Raw genomic sequence first — 21139 nt, forward strand, 5'->3', positions numbered from 1 at the left:
TTCTCAGTGGATCAACCAATGCAGTGGACTTGTGGTCAACTGCCCACGGGGAGATGTCCCATTTCAAATGTCAACATTTGAAGCTCAGACATGGACATTCAAGGAATTGAGTGAAAGTACACTAATGAGGTCAGCTAGTGCTGGCTCTATCTCTTCGCTCCGAAGTCATCACTTTGTGGTATAATCATCTATTCTCACGTGCTTTGGAAAAAATATGCATCTCAATAAAAAGGAGAGTAAAAATTGAAGCATTTAATTGCAGCATTCCAACCCCAAAATGGTATAAAGTTCAACAACATTAGGAATAAGGAATGGGTAAAAGCTCAGGAACATTCCCAGGTCATTGCTAATTGACCCCTCCGTGGATATTGCGCAATCCGTGTCACTGACCAATCAGAGGCCAGAGATCTGCATAGACCAAAGCCCGTTTTTGCTCCCGCCATTTTCTCTGACAACATTGAATGGTCCAGTATAGGTTTAGTTAGCGTTTTAACGCGTATTTGGGTTATTTAACAAAAAATATGGTTAAGAGGTGTAGTCACGGATTTTGTAATAGTGACGACAGGTATCCTGAAAGGCTAGTTGGTGGAGTTCGATTCGTACCCTTTCCAAAACCGAAGACCCAGTACGAAAAATGCCTTCGATGGATCAAACTTTGTGGAAGACCGCATCATCAACTAAATCCATCTAATATCAACCGGAACACATATGTTTGCACGAAGGTATGCCCTATATTTGATTTTCAATAGATGTCTCGTATAAATGAATTCGAAGTTCTTCGCTAGCATAACACTGCTGCGTGTGAACGATTGCCACACTTATTCTTTGTTGAGCGATATTTAGCGATGATCGGACTGCACAAACGTATTGATTTCTTGCTGGCTCGCGGCTGAAGTTTAACCAGACTATGTTTGCACGAAGATATGCCCTAAATTTAATTTTTAATCCACGTCTCGTATAAATGAATGAGACGTTCTCCGCTCGCATAACATTGCTACGTGTGAATGATTGAATGAAATCAGAAGCATGGCGTCTCTCTCAGTTAAGAATGTATTGTATTTAGAATCTATAATATATCGTCGATTTGAATGAAATCAAAAGCATGGAGTCTGTCTCAGTTCAGAATGTATTGTATTGTATTTGCCATTTTTACTGTTTGTCTTATGTCAGCGCACGTGGCGTGACGTCACTTCAGGGGGCGTGGTTAAGTGCCCTGTACGGAGGGGTCAATTAAATTCACAATAGGGTGGAAACATACATTCAGTTTTGGGGAGTGACAAATTACATGTAACATTGTATTACAAGATTTACTTAATTGTAGTTCAGAATATTGCTGCCATAAAGTATGTCATTTAATTTAATCAACTGATTTTAATCACATTAATTTACAACATGCTTTTGGAAGTTCTGATTACATTCTTAGAAATATATGAAAAGTCCTTAAGCTTCAATTTGTTTAGCTAATTAGAAGTACAATAAGGAAGGTTTTCATATAGCTGGTAGTGTTACATTTTCTATCTTTGGCAATGCGGTGAACATGACCAGAAGGTCAATATTAAGCTTACACCACACAGTTATGGTCCAAGAAATAACCCTCACATACCAACTAGCTTGACCTAGCATGAAGACACACACTTACGTTCTAACAATGCACTGAAAGCCAAGAAAAGACCAGCATTTAGTTTAGATAACTTACAAAGTGGACCATAAAGAATCCTGAGAACATTCTTCTTCTAACCAGACATTTATGACTGTCTCTCTCGAGATGTCCTGGTTATCTGTCCTGTCTATGTAGTAGCCATTATGGTGGGGGCAGTGTTCCCGGTCCCCACTGTGATTGTGCAGCTATAGGCTATGCAACATAATCGTTGGGCATCATTTTATTTTAGTTTTCAATGTCAAAAAAGGTGATGCTGAACCTCAAGAAACAAAAGATCTTTCTGTTAAAAAGACTCAGAGCAGGTTGCAAGGACAATAGTGCCTTGGTCTAACCTTGCCCCCCATTTGTACAGTGTCGTGAAAAATTACTTACCCCCTACTGATTTCCATATTTTTTTTTTCATATCTATCACACGCAAAGCTTTCAAATGAATTTTAATATCACTCAGAGAGAACCCATGGAAATACAAATGAATATTCAGCTTAAAAACTTTTGTCACGTATTTCTACTTTTCAATGATATTTCTTACACTTTAGGCTATTTTAACGGCACTTTTTAGAAATGTTTTCTTTGTATTTAAATGCTTTTAATCATGTAAAACACAGTTACCTTGTGTTTGAAATGCGCTATACAAATAAATTTGCTTTATGGTGTAGTACTGCAAATGTGACAGCCAATAGTTTTTTTTAATCTTGTTGGTGAAAACAATTGTGCGGGACAGTTTTTTTTGCAGTTTGGGCACAAGTGAAGTATGACCTCGGGAACGTCATCTAAATGCTTCAAGACAACAAATTTGATCATCCACCTGAAAAATATATACAAGGACAAGCACGTCGTGTTCAGAAAAAAAACAAATGAAAAGCCTAGCCAACACAAACTCTGACAACACCAGTCTATCTAGCTGGGACAGTGAGAAAGTTAGTGTAAGCATATCATTAACAGTATTTATTAAAGTAATTTAAATGCATTAAAGCAATTACGACAAGTTAACATCCATTATTTTTTACATGTTGTCAAGTTGATTTGACCTAAACTTAAATCAGTGGCCAATCACTGAATGCACCGTAGAGGTCTATTTTAAAGATATTTAAAGCTAAAGTGTCGTCAAACGGATGATTTTTGGATGATGATTATGAATGAAAACCCCACAGCCAATATGGTCCCATGTGTTTTTTTCCACCACAAAACATGATTTTGACATATACAGCTTTTTGTAACTCCCGCCGTGAAAATCCTCTCGAGGGATTTGTTTTCGAGAAGAAGCAGGAAGTGACGTACAGGACAGAGGCGCCCCCTAGTGGACTTGTTTGTTTCCATTAGTTTTACCTCTGGGAAGGTAGCTCGTTGTTCCTTCGTGTTAGACAAAATGCCGGCTCATTCCATTGATGGACATTGCTTGAACGCTCGGGAAAATGGAATCACCCTTCATAAGTTTGAAAGAGACCCTGTTCGTTGGGAAAAATGGATTGCACGGGTGCAGAGGACGAGAGCTTCGTGGGTTCCAAATAACAGGTAGGTGTGTATACAGCTAAAAAAAAAAAACAAAAAAAAAAAATGTTTTGGGGCGGACCACGTAATCGGTTTCTCTCATAACGTAGCAAAAGATCAGCGTATGAAATGTGTTGATGTGCGCATACAGCTAATAAAAAAAAAAAAAATTGTGGGACGGACCACGTAATCAGTCTCTCTTATAACAAAAGGTCAGTGTATGAAATGTGTCGATGTCCGTGTCGCCCAGCCAACAATGTCTTGATAGTGTTCATCGAGTACTGCAGCGACTTTGCACATACCCCGAAAAGCAACATAGCCAGGCTCCACCTCCTCCTTATATGCCACCACGGGCGCCGAAACTCAGCCACAGCGCTTGAGGCGGCGCGTTCGGCGGTCAGAGCTTCTGCGAAGGGTGCACGTCGGGCTTTGCGACGGGGGCGGCTCTGAAGAACCCAGCCAAGAATGCGTTACTCCGTCGCGTGCGCACATAAAGCGCCCCGGCTCGACTGTGACAAAAGCACCACCGCTCGGCTCTGTCATGAGCCGCGATGGCTCATCTCCGCCACAGGAGTGGATTAACGGGACGTGGTTTGGCCGTGATCGAATATCATCTGAATATGGCTCGAAACAATAGTGTAATATTGCCCCGAGGGCTCGAAACTGTGTAATATTGCCCCGGTAACTTCACTCGGTTGTGTGGTGTTGTCCTTTTCGAAAAGGACTTCGGCGTCAGAAAAATGCAAATATCTCTGTTATTTGGCTTCCGTAGGAGCAGGCACTGCGCGTTTTCAACGGCGGAAGTGACGAAGTCAAGGACAGATGACGCGACTAATATGGCGACCACTTGGATGTCGAGGGACACTCAATTGCGCAACTTTGTGTATGGATGGCGCGCTCTCCGCTCACTTTTTTTCTTCCCCCGTATAGACGAAGTGAATACTGTTATAAGTATTTTTCATGACAATATCTATTTTAGAATGTTTACAGGGATGACACCCGGGCTTTAAATCTAAAATCCTGTAGATTAATTTTGAACATATATACTTAGGATACAGTACACAATACATGAACAAGTGTTGTTCATAGATTTTGCTCACATCTGCTCATCTCAGAGATCAGTACTGTTTTTTTTAAACCTGCTGATGGGTGATCTACCCCAAAAATCCAGATTCTGTAAAGCCTAGTCTTAACATATCTTTGTGCAGTCTTAAGGTTGAAAGGTTTGAAAATGTCTTAAAATGTGGAAATGGTTAACAGTTGAGCATTAATTCAAAGTTAAGAAGTATTCAAAATGTAGTATTTGTAATTACTTTGAGAAATTAAAGTTTCACTACTGTTTCACTTTCAATAAGGTAACTTGTAATTGTAAACAAATATTTATAAAGTATGGTAATCTCCCCAACACTGCATTACAGTATAACCAAGTCATCACAGTAACATTTAGAGAACTTGGAAAGCAGACCTTTAGTAAGTCCAATGATTCTAGTAGGTCAAGTAAAATAGGTAAAATATAAAATCAAATGTTTAGGTTGCAGTGAGTTTAGTCAAAGAACACAGTCAACATTGTACAATACCTCAATCAGCTTGTTGGCATGCTCACGGAACACTTGTGCATATTCCTTGACTTCTTTCTCATTGCCATTCTTTGCAGCTTCAATCAAAACCAGAAGTGGTACATTGGTTTCCAAAAATGAGTCAGACACATGGTCCATTACAGCTTTGCGTAGCTATGGGGTGAGAAATACAAAAAATGGCAATGTTTCAACTTTTCAAAGTGTATATATGTCATGACTATCATTCACTTATATACATTAATTGTTGTACCTATAGAAATAAAACAATCTATACCTGCCTGCGGAGGTCTCTGGTTTTCTTTGTCATTCTGTCAATGGCTGTGTTCAGCGCATCACTTCGGTCCTTTCTGCCAGCCTGGAAAGAAAACATGGGAGAATTGGTAGCATTGTAATGACTCTTTAGTGAGATAAGCCCCAATTAAGTTGAATTTTCTGACAGACCTCAGAAACATTATCTTTTATATGCCGCAAAAGGTAATGGTGATACAGCAAAAAACAACGCCTTTTCAAGACCACTGATGGCAAATGTATTCATTGTATACACTATGCTACAGAACCATAGTGCTGGAGAGCGCCCTCCTCTGGCAAATCCATCATTCTACTGAGGAAACTCAATGCCCATGTGGACAATGACAGTGAGACCTGGATGGGCGTGATTGGGAAGAACGTCCTTCCCGATCAGAACTCGAGTGGTGTTCTATTGCTGGACTTCTGTGCTCATCACGGATTGTCCATAAACACAATGTTCAGGCATAAAAGGTGTTCACATGTCCACCTGGCACCAGGACACCCTAGGTCGCAGTTCGATGATCGACTTTGTGTCGTGTCATCGGACTTGCGACCGCATGTCTTGGACACTCTGGTGAAGAGAGGGGCGGAGCCGTCAACTGATCACCACCTGCTGGGAACGGCTGGCAGATTCCAGTCATAAGGAATTTCAACTCCCACCTCCGAAAGAACTTTGGTCAGGTACCGGAGGAGGCGGAGGACATTGAGTACGAGTGGACGATGTTCCACGCCTCCTTTGCTGCAGCAGCCGACTGGACCTTTGGCCGTAAGGTGGTCAGTGCCTGTCGTGGCGGCAACCCTCAAACACGTTGGTGGACACTAACAGTGAGGGATGCTGTCAAACTGAAGAAGAAGTCCTATCGGGCATTTCTGGCCTGTGGGACTCCCGAGGCAGCTGATAGCTACCGGCTGGCCAAGTGGAATGGTCGCTGAGGCAAAAACCTGAGCAAGGGAGGAGTTCAGTGAGGCCATGGAGAATGACTTCTGGACAGCTTCGAGGAAATTCTGGTCCACGGTCCCGGGTCTCAGGAGGGGGAAGTATGCACAGTCACTATGTATAGAGGGGAGGGGGCGCTGCTGACCTCAACTGAGGATGTTGTGAGTCAGTGGGAAGAATACTTCAAAGACCTCAATTCCACCAACACGCCTTCCCACGAGGAAGGTGAGTCTGTGTGCTCTCATGCAGGCTTTTCTATCTCCTATTGGTTGAGGTCACCGAGGTGGTTAAAAAGCTCCTTGGTGGCAGGGCCCCAGGGGTGGATGACATTTGCCCAGATTTCGTAAAGGCTTTGGATGTGGAGCTGTCCTGGTTGACACACTTCTGCAACATCGAGTGGGCAGCGGGGACAGTGCCTCAGGATTGGCAGGCTGGGGTAGTGGTCCCCCTTTTCAAGAAGGGTGACCGGAGTGTGTGTTCCAACTATAGAGGGATCCCATCCTCAGCCTCCCTGGTAAGGTCTACTCAGGGGCTACTGGAGAGGAGGGTCTGTCGGGAAGTCAAGTCTCTAATTCAGGAGGAGCAATGTGGTTTTCATCCTGGCCATGAAACAGTGGACCAGCTCTACACCCTCGGCAGGATACTCAAGGTTGCATGGGATTTCGCCCAACCAGTCAACGTGTTTTGTGGACTTGGAGAAGGCTTTCGACCGTGTCCCTCGAGGAGTCCTATGGGGGGGGGGGGTATGGGGTACCAAACCCCCTAATACGAGTTATTTGGTCCCTGTACGACCGCTGTCAGAGTTTGGTCTGCATTAAGCAATAAGTCAGACTCATTTCCGGTGGACTCCACCAAGGCTGCCCTTTGTCACCGATTTTGTTCAAAATTTGTATTAACAGAATTTCTAGGCGCACCCGAGGCGTAGAGGGTGTCCGGTTTGGTGGCCTCAGCCTCGCATCTCTGCTCTTTGCAGATGATGTGGTTCTGTTGGCTTCATCAAACAGTGATCTCCAGCTCTCATTGGAGCGATTCACAGTTCCGAGTGTTAAGCGACTGGTCCTCAGTCGAAAAAGGGTGGTGTGCCCTCTCCAGGTCGGGATGAGATCGTTCCAAGTAGAGGAGTTCAAGTATCTAGGGGTCTTGTTCACAAGTGAGAGAGGAATGGAGCAGGAGATCGACAGACTGATTGGTGCAGCGTCTGCAGTGATGCGGACTTTTCTATTGGTCCATTGTGGTAAAGAGTGAGCTCAAACAAAAGGTGAAGCTCTCAATTTACCAGTTGATCTACGTTCCCAACCTCACCTATGTGCATGAGCTGTGGGGCGTCACCAAAAGAACAAGCTCTCGGATAGAAGCGCCCGAAATGAGTTTTCTTCGCAGAGAGTCCGGCCGCTCTCTTAGAGATAGGGTGAGAAGGTCAGTCATTCAGGAGGGGCTCAGTGTTGAGCCGTGACTCCTCTGCGTTGAGAGGATCCAGATGAGGTGGCTGGAGCATCTGATCGGGATGTCTCCTGGACCCTTCCCTGGTGAGGTGTCCCAGGCATGTCCCACCAGAAAGACACCCTGAGGAGGACCAGGGACACACTGGAGAGACTATGTCTCTCTGCTGGCTTGGGAATGCCTCAGGATCCCGCCGAAAGAGTTGGAAGAAGTGGCTGGGGAAGGGAAGTCTGGGTATCCCCGCTGAAGGTACTTCCCCCGCGACCCGACTCGGAAAAACGGTGTAAAAAAAAAAAAAAAAAAGATGAATGGAAGCTTATTTAAATTATTTTGTGAGACTACCTCCATGCAATGGTTTTATTCAGACTTCAAGTTTTATGGAAACTGGGCGTGTGGGTGGCACGACGAGGTACAGCTCACCACCTTTGCTGCTGCTCGAATTTAAAGATCTGTACATTACACAAGACTGAAATGGGTAACAGATCCACTCGTTATTGTAGGTGCTATAAATTGACAGATAGAAATTGTGCATACTATTTTAAAGTCAAGATTTAATTCAAGTGCCTAGATTATTCATCCAAGATGTTCCAGTCTTTTGGGACAAAAATTTAAAAAAATGGTTAAAATGGGGCAAGGGGTTAATGAAACTTCTGGAACAGTGTGTTGGGTGGTGGTATGAATGGTGAGCAAGGAGTGAAGATAGGGTGGATCTTACACGTTTTAAATAAGTTATCACAGTTTTTTTTTTTTCTGTGTGAAAGAATAGGTGTTAATGGAACAAGAGTACAGTTCACAGTGCTGAGTATTAAAGGGAATTTAAGTGACAAAGTGGTGACATGGTAAATAGTGCATGTCGAAGAGATTTTAAAGATGATCTCGACTTTTTTTTTTTTTTTTTTAAACTCCAAGATCTACTTTTAAAACACCCAGCCTCTTGCAATCTATTGATATGGTGGCTGCCGGAGAAAGCAAGACACTGTAAAGAGGAAGTCAACTTGTTCGAACGCATCTTTATGTGTGTGCAATTGACGTATCTGCTACACCTGAATCAAGCAACGAGATAGATGATAGGCTGACGTCTTTTTTTTTTTTTTTCTCTTGGCACGCCGTCACGCCATCGACCAAAACTGCCTCTGCGATCGACTGGTTAATTGCGAGCAACACATTGAGCACCCCGGATCCATATATGGTATATCTTCCAGGAAGCTGCACAAATGTTCATGGAAGCTTCACAACCAGAACTGGAAAGGACCAATCACTAGAGATCGACAGCAATGACGAGAGCTCAACCAGCTAGCTGAGTGGCGCAAAAACAACCTACCTATGGCTATGGTATGGCAATGGATCCTGGTTAAAGTAAGCCTTTTTAAACTAAAAATGATCCACGCATGGCTCACGCACAAAGCCAACAGCGAGTTGGAGAGTTCGACTGTAAAGTTACCTGCTACTAATGGGTACACAAGTACTTATTAGTTACTAGTGAGCTTGTGGACCAGCAGATTGGCATTGGATCCATCCAGTACTCCACAGCCTTTCTCCATACATCAAACGTAAATGCATGAGACACTTAAGGGAAAGTTAATAGTTGGCAAGCTAATGGTCTTGTTAAACCGCAGCAGGGGTCAATGCCTCGCTCAGTCAGCTTGTGTGTGAGTCCCCTCCCACATAAAAGACATGGAAAAGCCAACTATTTAATGTCGCGACACGTTTTTCAGTAAGAAGCTGACTAGACATGAGCACATACCGTAAGGGTGAACATATTTGATTGACTCATGGGTTGGCTTCAGTGAATATGCCCACAAAGACCAGCAGCTCAAGGGCAGACATCTTTTTTTTTTTTAAAGCCTTATCTCACATACATAGTGATTTGTTTTATTCAAAATTGGCATGCTCTGTGGTGTTTGAAAAAAAATGTTTTTTCCCCTCTTTAAATCCAGTATAAAAACCACATTTTTTAAAAATTTATAGATTACAGACAAAACGAAGCTTGGATTAAAAGGTGTGGTGAATTTTAATAGCACGCATCAACATGTTGAAAAGTTCAATATTGCGATCGTGACAGATAGTGGGGGTGCAAGAGAGGACTGGAAGTACAAAAGTAGTGGTATGAGGCAGAGAGCAAGTGACTGAGTGAGACAGAGCAAGTGAGAGAGCCCAATAGAGCAAGCAAGAAGGCGGTTGTGTGAGTGGGAGAGAAAGAGAGAGAGAAAGAGTAGTGATGGTCGACGCCAGGCTGCCACCATTCTGTAGCAGTGAGTGGCTGCAACAAAAAGCACAGAATAACATCCCTGGCTCACTGCTCGGATTTTTTTTCCCTCTTCTCGGATCTCAGCAAGCAGATGAAGGCTCTGCTGAGACAATGTTGGGAGTTAACCGGCGTCAAAAGCAGAACCTTTGGATGCCATCAACAAGTTAGGTGTGACGACGAAGAGCTATGAAAGGGAAAAGGCTTGATGTTGAAGTAACCGGCTGATCTAACATTATTGCAGTGGAAAGGGGGGAAAAAAAGGTCAAAAGAAAAAGGAGGAGAACCTTACCCAGAATTGCACCAATTGCAAATGTGCAACATTGGGGAAAAAAAAAAAAAAAAAAACAGCTTTACGTCAAGGACTTGTTGGATAAAGAAGACAACTTGAACGTTTCCTGGATTTTATGGGACAGCAAAGAAAAACTGGAATAAAGATCCTGGGACATGGAAATGTATATTCTCTCTCCTTTGCGTGGGCTGAGTATTGCTTCATTTCAAAAGCGGCTGGTTCATTTCGTGCTATTCCAAGCAGGTTCTTACCGTTTAAATTTTTCTTCCATGTGGTTGCTCAGGAAGTCTGCGGCAAAGGACAGTTGAATTCTGCTTCCGATGTGCACAAAAGAATGGGTAAGTTTGCCTCTTTATATGAAAGGTTGGGGAAGGCACAGAGCTACAAAAGCAAAGAACTGATGAAACCTCTTAGAGAATTTATCTACTCTTTCCTTGTCCAAGCACACACGTACGCGCGCACACAGACTCTCTGTATTGTTATAAACAACCACATATTGTAACTGCACAATAGGATGTGTTACCGTCATGAAGCAATGTTAGCAGTTAATCTTGAACTCGGATGTTCTAAAATGAGTTATATGAAATTGATCTAATTCAATAAATATTCTGTATTTTTTCTGGCACTTTTACTTGGTTATGATAAATGATGCTGATAACATTGACTAATAGGGTTGGAAAACAGCATTAGTAACAGCCTTTCAAACAAGATTATGAAAGGGGAACTGCAGGGGTTGTTGCTTATTACTGCATTTAATCTAAGGTGTTCTAAATTTGTAGTCAACATGAAATAGCTTTATGAAATCATACGTGAAGTCACAATTGTAAAAATCTACCATGCCACAAAAAGTGGAAATGAAAGTAAAACTGTTTAGAAAGCCATAATGAGGATAGAGAAAAAAAAAAAAAAAAAAAAAAAAAAATCAGTAAAGCTGCTCAATTCTCAACATTAGCTTCCACCCTCCCCTGCATCTCCCATGCTCATTTTCTTATCTTCAAATCCACTCAGGTTTTCATTCAAGGTGGCCGTTGGTGGGACCTGCACCAGCGGCTCTTTGTGTGTATATGATCAGCATGCTCGTGTGCCTGCTCCCTTCTGCATCATGCACAACTTGCCCTCAAAAATGCCGCTGTGAGGACTTGCAGTTCTACTGCGACACCCAAGGACTTCAGGCACCCCCAGATGGTGTGGACAAAGGGGCCCTGGGGCTTTCACTTCGGCACAACAGCATCACTGAACTCAGCCCTGATCAATTCTATGGCTTCAGTCAGCTCACCTGGTTACACCTAGACCACAACCAGATTACTACGGTTCAAGAAGATGCCTTCCAAGGGCTCTATAAACTGAAGGACCTTAATCTGAGCTCCAATCGTATCACCAAGTTGCCCAATACAACCTTTATCCACCTCATTAATCTGCAGATTTTGGACCTGTCCTTCAATCAGATGACTGCACTGGAACCAGAACTGTTTCATGGATTAAGAAAGCTACAAATACTCCACCTACGTTCCAATTTACTCCGTACCACACCTGTTCGTGCATTCTGGGACTGCCGTAGCCTGGAATACCTTGGTCTGAGCAGCAACCGTCTACGGAGTCTAGCCCGAAATGGTTTTGCTGGCCTCATCAAACTCAAAGAGCTCCACTTGGAGCACAACCAGTTGACAAAGATCAATTTGGCCCATTTTCCCCGCCTTGTGGGGCTCCAATTTCTTTATCTGCAGTGGAATAAGATCAGCAACATAACATGCGGCATGGAGTGGACATGGACCACTTTAGAGAAGTTGGATCTTACAGGAAATGAAATCCGTGGCTTGACACCCGATGTCTTTCAAACGCTACCAAATCTCAAGATTTTGTTGTTGGATAACAACAAATTAAGCAGTCTGGATGCCCAAGTCATGGATATGTGGCAGTCTCTAAGTACTATTGGATTGTCTAGCAACCTTTGGGAATGTACAAAAAGGATTTGCTTTCTAGCCACTTGGCTAAGCACCTTCAATGGAAGGTGGGAACATTCCATTCTCTGCCATAGCCCTGAATATGCCCAAGGTGAGGAAATTCTTGATGCTGTGTATGGATTCCAACTTTGCCAGAATTTTTCAGCACCAGTTGTTCAGACAACTAGTACAACCACAGACGCTACCACCACTATAGAGATGACAAGTTCATTTTTTGGAATTATGCAGCCAACCCCTACGCAGGACTATGGAGAGGATTTGGGGAGCTTTACCACACTCACAACCACAATAACCACAAAACAAACGCCCATCATTTCACAAGCAACCATTACTGCATTTGAAGAGACAGCTGTAACAGATGACTTTTCCATCATGGACAATACCGTTATGACTCATCGGGTTATCATGGGGACAATGGCTCTTCTGTTTTCATTTTTTTTCATCATTTTTGCTGTATATATCTCACGGAAGTGTTGCCCCCCTACACTGCGCCGGATACGCCACTGTTCCGCTATTCAGAACCGCCGACAGATGAGGGCCCAGCAGCGGCAGCCTATGGCAGATCTAGCTACACAGGTGCCCTATAATGAGTATGAGCCCAGTCACGAAGAAGGAGCACTTGTAATCATTAATGGCTATGGGCAGTGCAAGTGTCAGCAACTGCCTTACAAAGAGTGTGAAGTATGAACTTTTATTTATTGCTAGGGCATATGTTTTGCCATTTGATAATACAGGGTTTGCTTTTTGAATTTGTTTTGAAGTTCATGTAAATAAAAAAAAAATAAATAAAATAAAATTAAAAAATTTCTACTTTCTGGGATTTAAAAAAAAGATGATAAATGGTTATTTGCCCAATAACTGATGTGATGGTATTAGAGAGATGTAGAGATAGACATTTATTTTTCTATAAATGGAAACTGTTCATACAAGGCAGGGGCAATCATTTTAAAAAGTGTCAACTGTGAGATTTGTCTCCACCATATGTCAATATTCCTCAGCACATAGCATATATTTAGTCAAATGACCCTCAACAAACATTATGTGAAACCATTGCATCGTCCTTTTAAAAATACTTGAATTCACTTCTTACCCACACAACACTAAACAAGCCAACAAAACTATAAAGTGGATAAATGTACTTTTCTGAAAGGAAACCTTTCCATTCAGAGATTACAAATCACTATTCCTGAGGGGAAAATAGCTGACAAGTCTTTCATGCTTGTAACGCCGATGTACACCACCAACTAAAGATAGTTTTATTCATGCCATTGATGTAAAAATACAAGTGTCATTTTTATTTTAATATACAAAAAATACATTCACATTTTCAAAAATACCCAATGACAAATAGGGTAAAAAAAAAAAAAAAAAAAAAAAGTCGAGGGGAAAAAAAAAAAACTAAACTTTCTGAGTACCCAAGGCTCTTTACAGCTAACACTAATCAGGACTGACACCCCGAAGATTAAACCAATTAAGGCAAGGCAAAAGAATCAAATATCCTGTCACCCACACCAGTGATCTGGCAACATTTGGTTGTTCAGACAAATAAAGTTTTTATTAGACTTAAACACTCTCACAAAAAACAGCATAACTGATTTTTTTTAATGTAGTTTCTAGTTGCAAATAATTTGCAAACTTCTATACAATGACAATTACCGGATGTGACAACCTAAACTGTTGTCAATACCCTGAAAACAAATGAAGATCAAGTGATAAGGAAACAGCAAGCCTGGGTCAGAACATATTTGTATGCAGGAAGAAGAGGATGTGCATTAGCATCAGACTAAAGCTTCTGCTGCAGCTCCACACTGTGTGCTCAATTTGGTGGTGGGGGGCAGGGTGAAAAAGAGCATTACAGAGAATATGATGTCAAGGATGAAAGGTGCAACTAGGGGTTAAGTATTTGTTTATTTAAACTAATGTGCATCTTTATGACCCTTTAAAATACGTGGACAAATGTGTCAAGTTATTTAATTACAATGAAAAGTATAATTGTCACAAAAATTTGTCATCTGTGCAATGTTTAAAACTCTGAAAATGTTGATAAAATGTTTAATTAAAAGACAACACCCAAAACCACTTCAACTTACACTGGAGACAGCCAAGCAGTGTCATTTGTGGCTGTGCCCGTCAATTTTTTTTTTTTTTTTTAAATTGTGTGGGGGGGGGATAGTCCAATAAATGTTTGTGTCAGTGTGACAGCATATTGTCATGAGATGTATACATAAAATTTTGAGTGTTTTATACACAAAATTGTTTAATTTAAATGAAAAAAAAAAAGGTCTTTCTATTTTTGAGTTCCTTCAGCTTCGCACTGCTATTACAACACCCCTCTTATCTGTCTTGCATGTTTAAAAGTGCTTTTCAGGGGACACAGACATTCATTTATGGTACAGCAAAACCAAGGAAATATAATGCATTCCAATCAAGTTTGATCAACTTTTTGACATTTCACTGTTGAAAACTATGGTTGTACCATGTGACGAAAAAGCCACAGTATTTGTAGAATTATGCGTCGCTCTGCACTTTGGCTCTTTGTAAAATGTTTGTTTCCTCTTCACATCCTCTAGCTCCCTAACATGCCTCAAAAAAAATAAAGGGGGAAAAAAAGGAAAAAGATCCCTTCCTCTCTCACCCAGCAGTTTTGTGCAAAATGAATGCTTTGCATATTTTGTATTGTTAATGTACAATTTCATTATCTGTATAGTGCAGAAAATGTGCCATCATAAAAATATCCTCCAAATACACAGTATATTTTTAAATAAAATGATTTAAATTACAGTGTACTTGATTAATATTTAAAATGTACTTTACTGTAACATTACCAGGCAGTTTTGGGACATCTGTACAGAACACTAAAGCAGCTAGAGTGTAAACATTTAATTGACAAGGTTCATGGTAAATAAAATTTGTTACATTATATTGACATACTAAGTGATTAAGACAAATTTAAATGAAACAAGACGATACTGAAATGCAGAAAAATATAACATGACTAGTTTAAGGTAGAGTAGTTTTGGAGGTATAAAAGATGAAATGATGGGGGGGGGGATTAAGACAACGCCTTGTAAACCTTGTAAACATAATCCTCCAGTTATGATGCTACCTACATACCCTGTCAATATTGTTACTTTCAAATGTGCCTATTTATTAAATTATTTTACAAATCACCTGAATTATGATGATAACTGATTGCTGCTTTCTGGTGGCCTCATCACAAGCATACTTCTTCTAATGCTATCTGTGCTGGCAGCAGTGAGTGAAAGGCTGTGATGACTTCGCTCACATTTATATGCTTTCTACATAATCACTTGGGTGGTACTTCTTCAAATGAATGAACACAGTGTGGCACAGCGACATACATTGCACATCGGCTACTTAATAGCATTGCTCCACATCCATCGCTTTAGAAGACCGCCAGACAACCAATGTTGGCAACTCTGCGTCCCGAGCAAGCAGCTCTATCGCCAGGTCGGAGGAGTGGAGGACACATGTAAAGAGTGCTAAGTTCAACAAGAGACTGTCCATTTCATGTTGATGAGGGCTAGGGGGAGAGAGCCGAGGAGGCACAGTTTGTTTATGCTCACACCTTGCAGGAGAAGGACTATTCTGATTGGCTGTTGTCACACTTCCACCATGCTTGATCGAGGAAATGCACATCTGATCACTGTGATTCACAAGAAATGTATCACAATGAGTAATTGCCACCAATGGCCAAACAGTTCCCCCCAAATGTATTGGAATGGCAATGGTAATTCCTTTGCTGTACGCTGAAGACATTTGGTTTTCAGATTAAAAAACAAAGAAAAAAAAGAAATGAATAAGAGAGATGTTCAGAATACCAAGTTATATTTAATGGTATTTACATTTAGATCTGTTTAACAACTCAGGAGAGAGCAGCTTATGTCCGATGCCACCCACTTTTCTTGTGAACAAATGTATTGGAAAATAGTGAATAACATCTAATATTTGGTGGCATAACCCTTAGTTGCAATAATTGCATCAAGCCTGCGACCCATTGACTTGTTACTACCTTTTTTCCTTTAAAACACTTTGCCAGGCAGGTCTTTACTGTAGCCTGTTAGTCCTTGTTTGCTTGCTTTCTCTTTTCAGTCTCCTCTTCAGGAGGGTAAAAATGCATGCTTTATTGGGTTAAGGTCCGGTGATTGACTTTCCCAGTCTTAGTCCCCCCCCCCCCGCCCCGGTGAATCCAGTTGTTTTGTTAGCAGTGTTTTGGGTCATTGTCTTGTTGTATGATGAAGCTACTCCAAATTGATGCATTTTTCTATAAATTGCCAGACAAAATAGTCCTGCAGACATCAGAATTCATTCTGCTACCATCATGATTTACATCTTTAATAAAGAGTACTGAGCTCTTTCCAGAAGCAACCATGTAAGCCCAAACCATGAGCATGCTCAAGCCATGGCATTGTTTTCATCATGGTTCACAGCTTGTGTGTTTTTTTTTTTTTTTTTTTTAATATATAAAATCATATGCAGATTCTGTGTTTCTCCGTACTTTGGCCTTTGCATCACTTTGGAGTGGTTAATTTTGGCTACATCAATCCACAAAACTTTGTTCCAAAACGTTTGAGGCTCATCTCTGTATTACTTTTCAAAACTAGCGTTCTGATTCGTTTTGCTGATGAGTTGTTTGCATCTTGTGGTACAGCTATGCCCAGTGTTTGTGTAATACCTCTTATTGTATTTCCCTCTTTTCTCAGCTTCAAAATGATTTACTTTTCTTACATAGATATCTTTCTGGAGTTTATTTTTGCTTAAAAGGCAATGCAGTTTTTGCAGGTGAAATGTTTATGCGATCAATTAACACCTGAGCAACTAGAAACACCTATCAGTGACAAGTTCCAACACTTGAAGGTGCTCGGTCCAGAGTTATGTAACAGATCTAGACGTAAATACCACGAAATAAGAGCTGGTTTTATGAACTTTAGTCTTATATTCATCTTTTGATCTGAAACCTAAATGTCTTCAGTTAATAACAAAAGCTAAAGAATTGAGCTTGCCATTCAGATACCGTTGGAGGGGACTGTATGTCTGCCAGGGCCTACTCCCACTTATTGCCCAAATTTAAACCTAAAGACATTTTTACCAAAGAGTGATTTATTAGCTAGTACGGTTTAAGGTCTACACCAAACAAAGATTAGAACGCTGGTGTTGGCCCAAAACTTCTCTGTCCATATTTAGTCAATTTAATATGTTTTGACCAATCAATAGTATTGGTCTGACTCCAAAGGATATGTATTTTATAACAAATATAAAGTGTTAAAAATGGCTTGTTCATTTTGACAATGCATGAATGTGATTTTTCTTTTTTATTTCTGGAAAAGTGTAAAATTTATAGTTTCCACAGGACTTCAAGAATATCCAAAATGGATGGACTGAAACAAAAGAATAGACTGTCCCTACACAATAAAGATAGACAACATTACTAACATTTGATAAATATGGTATCAGGATTGACGCATTAGACTGGGACAGACAACTTTGCTTCCAAAGACCATTGTCTGTGAACCTATTTTTGTATACTGGGACCTTTGGTACTGGAAGGCGTGGATCCAATGTCTTTGTGAACCTCTATTTGTACACAAGGACATTCATTTAATGAACTATGATGTTGGGGACCATAGGACCATTAAAATAACTGCATAATCTTGATAGCTCCATCTAGATAGTTGATCCCAAAATCAACAAGTATAACCATACGATCACAATGATCTCTATATGTTGACAACTTCTTTCAACACCATTTGATGTTGGCATAACTACAGTAGAAAGACACGCAGGGGGGGCACAGAGTTGTCAAGACAACCACTGTTTTGTCAGTGGCAGTTCATGTCCACTGACGTCTACGATTCTCTGGATTTTGCCGTTTTGTAACCCTGCCAAAAAGGTCTCTTTCCTTGACCCATACCACATTCAACAGTGTTTAGTAAAATGCATTTGAGTAGCAAATGTGTTTATAGGTTGCGTATGAAATGATATAGGTCCAAGATGAGGACACTTGCGACAAAAAAAAAGTCAATGCAATTGGAAAGTCCTTAGCAAGATAGTGATTAGTAGTACCTAATTTGTTTGCGGGATAGTTTTTGGCTAATTGTGAGTGTTGAGTGACAGTGGAACTATTTCAAAATGCAAGATTATACGATTTATAGTCATATTTCTATCATGGAACTACCTGCTTATATGTGCAATACATACATGGTCTGCAATTTAAATGTCACATTAATCCACTCGTTTGTTTTTTGTTTTCAATGACCTGCCATCTACATGAGTATACAGTAATTAATGCGATTTGTCCAATAAATCAATTAAAAACATGCAAAAAAGATGGACGGAAGGGAACTAGTGAACTGTTAGGGCCCCCAGGGAATGATGTGCAAAAGATTCATCTAATTATATAAAGTATTATTGGAAGGGTGCTACTGACAGGGATAGTGGTTCATCCAACTGCTCGCAGCAATGTCTTGGTGCACTCACAGTACAATGAGTCTCTCCTCTGAAGGCCATAGTAGCATCAGCTAAGCAGTGCTTATTTCATGATTGTCATCATGTGTTTCTGTGTATACAGTTGCACAACAAAGAACAAGGAATTACCAATTTCCTGCTTTAATTGGTCATAACAACGGAACAAACAGTAATCATAAACCAAAACAATTTATAATGATGCCTCAACTTACGAGTGAGCGAATTTCAAAGTTTTGTAATACAAGCCGTTTGACTTGAGTCGCTGGCAAAACTTCAGACAAGTCTATTTGCTATGGTAGCAAATATCACAAGAACCAGTGCAGCAGATAGGATAATTCTTCAAAACAGATGTAAACTTCAAGCTGTGTGTTGCCACTACATAAAAGTCAAACAAATGAACAAATTTGTTATCTTAATGGCATCAGTGTCACTGTAAATCAAACCTTTCTTGAAATGTCCAATGCAATCATCTTTTCTTTCATCTTAATGTCTTTTAATAATGGAGATTTTCCAAGATAATTTGGATTTGAAATGCGTGCGTGTATTATGATTATTTGATTTTTACTAACAGCATTCGTCTTGGGCCTTGTTTTTTTTATTTTAGTCTGTCGAAAGTGTGCGTTTTAATAACAGTTGCTGCGGAGGTAAGAAAAAATGAATTGAGGAGGTGCAACTACTGTATAATCCCATTAAAATAAATAAAATAAGTAAACTGCTGCTGCTACAGAACACATATGAATAGGTAGCTACATGCCGATGCTAAGCTAGGGAGGTCAAAGTCGTCAGTGGATTCCATGTGTCGGCATCAAGAAAACCAAAAGAACAGGTATGGCAGCACATAGTACTATCCAAGTGCCTAAGAACAGGTATGCCAGCACATTGTACTATCCAAGTGCCTAAACTGCTAGCCCACAGTCCATTTTGGGGTGGAAACCGCAAGTACTAAATGGAACATTGACCATTGTCACCTTTTTGTTAAATCCAAGATTCAAATGTTCATAAATGCCTTGTTTCAAAAGGCTAGTATTATTGGCCTAGTAGAACACAGAAAGTGACATGTAATGAGAACTTTAAGTCATCATAGAACCCGAAGGGCCAGAGTCTAAAAAACTAAACGGTAGAGCCAAAGGGAGTCTCCAGATGGCAGTCAGGTGATGTAATTTGGCAATGAAACATCGATAGAGAAAAATATACAAATTAATAAACAAGAATAAACAAAACATCATAAATTGATAGAATGCACAGCAAGAAATACACTGTATAATTAAGGGGAATTAGTACTTGATCATGAAATTAAATATATGAGGCATCATGGCAAATCAGACCAACAGCACAAGGTATGTGGACAGCGGAAGGTCCATAAAATTCCTGTGCGAACTGACCAATTTACACCATATAAGTAAAAAGCAAAGAAAAATACACCGAGATTATCAAATGGATTGCAAAAATTCTTACTGAGTTTTACAAATTAAGAGTTTGAGGGAGAGTTAAACTAAAAATGTAGTTAGTTTTCCCAGAATTAAAACCTGTGCATTTGCTCCATAGATTAAATTTCTATGTGGTGATTAAAAATACGTTACATGTTCTGCGTCATCAGTATTGCTGCATGGTAGAAAAGTGTTCGTGTAATTTTAATGTTTAATAAATTACAGGGGAAGAAGTTCAAAGTGACATTTTCATCCTTAGTTTTTTCTGTGTGTGGCCTTGTAAAAAAAGGGGGAAAAAATTGGGACACCCATCATGTAATATGTTTTTTAACAAATGGCATTGATTATATTTAGAAGATTTTAACTGCCAAGTGTTGGATGATTCGAAACTGCTGGCAGCAATTCATTATGGCCTTGAAAGAGTGAAAAACCTCCCAAGGAGGTGACCGATCCATTGAATGAGATGACGAGATGATCACTACACTTGCCTTGCGCTGCTACATGATCACATTAGAAGGTGGGGGACTATTGGTTCATAGACTGATGATGATGATGGTGGCTAAGGAGATTATAAATTTAGTGGGCTTTGCAAAGTTCATTTTCATTTGGGGCTGAACCACTAACCAGGGCCTATTTCATCTATGAAAGGTCAAAGTTCCTCAGTTGTTAAAGGGTTAAAATCCCTGAGAGGGCTGGAATTGCTACAGGAATCTACTTTCCAGTAGTCTTTCAACTGATCTTGAAAGTTTGGTGTCAATATATTTTTCCCAAGTTACTGGTTGCTATGGACCTTTGAAAGATGCATGTACCAAAACTCTCAAAAATAAGGATTGGAACATTAAAATTGCTGTCTTTTTTTTCTAATGATACTTCCATGTTACACAGGGTTCATACTCAGTCTGACCAAAAAAATTTAAGGGCTTTTTAGGGGCATTCTTAGGAGCTGACACGAAAAATTTAGGGGTGACACGGAAAAAATTTAGGGCCATCGTGGGAAATCAAGAGTAAGGAATAAAGACTCACCCAATGGTGCCATCACCCGTTCATCAAATGTTCCAGTACCTCAGTACCTGTGACAGTGATCACCTGTTGCCCCTTGTGGTAGTTGTCATTGATATGACCATTGTCAACGTCTTCACATAACAGTATAGAGAAAAACAGATTCTAACTACAATTGCAACTATATACACAAATGTTTTCTACTGATGTCTGTTTCAGTACCCCTACTCTAGCTCCATGAGCCTACCCAGTGCCTCCTCTATTTGCTGCTGCAGAGGTGCCAAAGTGGCTCTCTTGTCCTTTGCTCTGCCTCTGAGTCCATTGACCTCGGTGATAAAC

The 21139-nt window shown here is 40.5% G+C and overlaps 2 protein-coding genes across 5 annotated transcripts in view; one reads left to right on the forward strand and one right to left on the reverse strand.

Moving 5' to 3' along the window:
• Window positions 1-21139, reverse strand: part of ctnna1 (catenin (cadherin-associated protein), alpha 1) — a 63635-nt gene that overhangs the window by 24401 nt on the left and 18095 nt on the right. For all 3 annotated transcript variants that reach the window (XM_061834530.1, XM_061834531.1, XM_061834532.1), the window contains exons 8-9: window positions 5000-5080; window positions 4726-4878 (exon numbers count right to left, since the gene is read on the reverse strand). In XM_061834530.1, coding sequence (XP_061690514.1) covers window positions 4726-4878; window positions 5000-5080 — 234 coding nt within the window. The remainder of the gene's footprint in view (window positions 1-4725; window positions 4879-4999; window positions 5081-21139) is intronic.
• On the forward strand, window positions 6814-14825 carry lrrtm2 (leucine rich repeat transmembrane neuronal 2). 2 transcript variants are annotated; one of them, XM_061835869.1, is made up of 2 exons: window positions 6814-10265; window positions 10936-14825. In XM_061835869.1, the coding sequence occupies exons 1-2, from the start codon at window positions 10043-10045 to the stop codon at window positions 12573-12575; spliced, it is 1863 nt and encodes a 620-aa protein (XP_061691853.1). In that variant the 5' UTR covers window positions 6814-10042; the 3' UTR covers window positions 12576-14825. The 2 variants fall into 2 exon arrangements, with proteins under 2 accessions (XP_061691853.1, XP_061691855.1); XM_061835871.1 differs by having other exon boundaries at window positions 10975-14825.

This window comes from Syngnathoides biaculeatus, chromosome 11 (assembly GCF_019802595.1).
Source record: "Syngnathoides biaculeatus isolate LvHL_M chromosome 11, ASM1980259v1, whole genome shotgun sequence".
Taxonomy (NCBI): domain Eukaryota; kingdom Metazoa; phylum Chordata; class Actinopteri; order Syngnathiformes; family Syngnathidae; genus Syngnathoides; species Syngnathoides biaculeatus.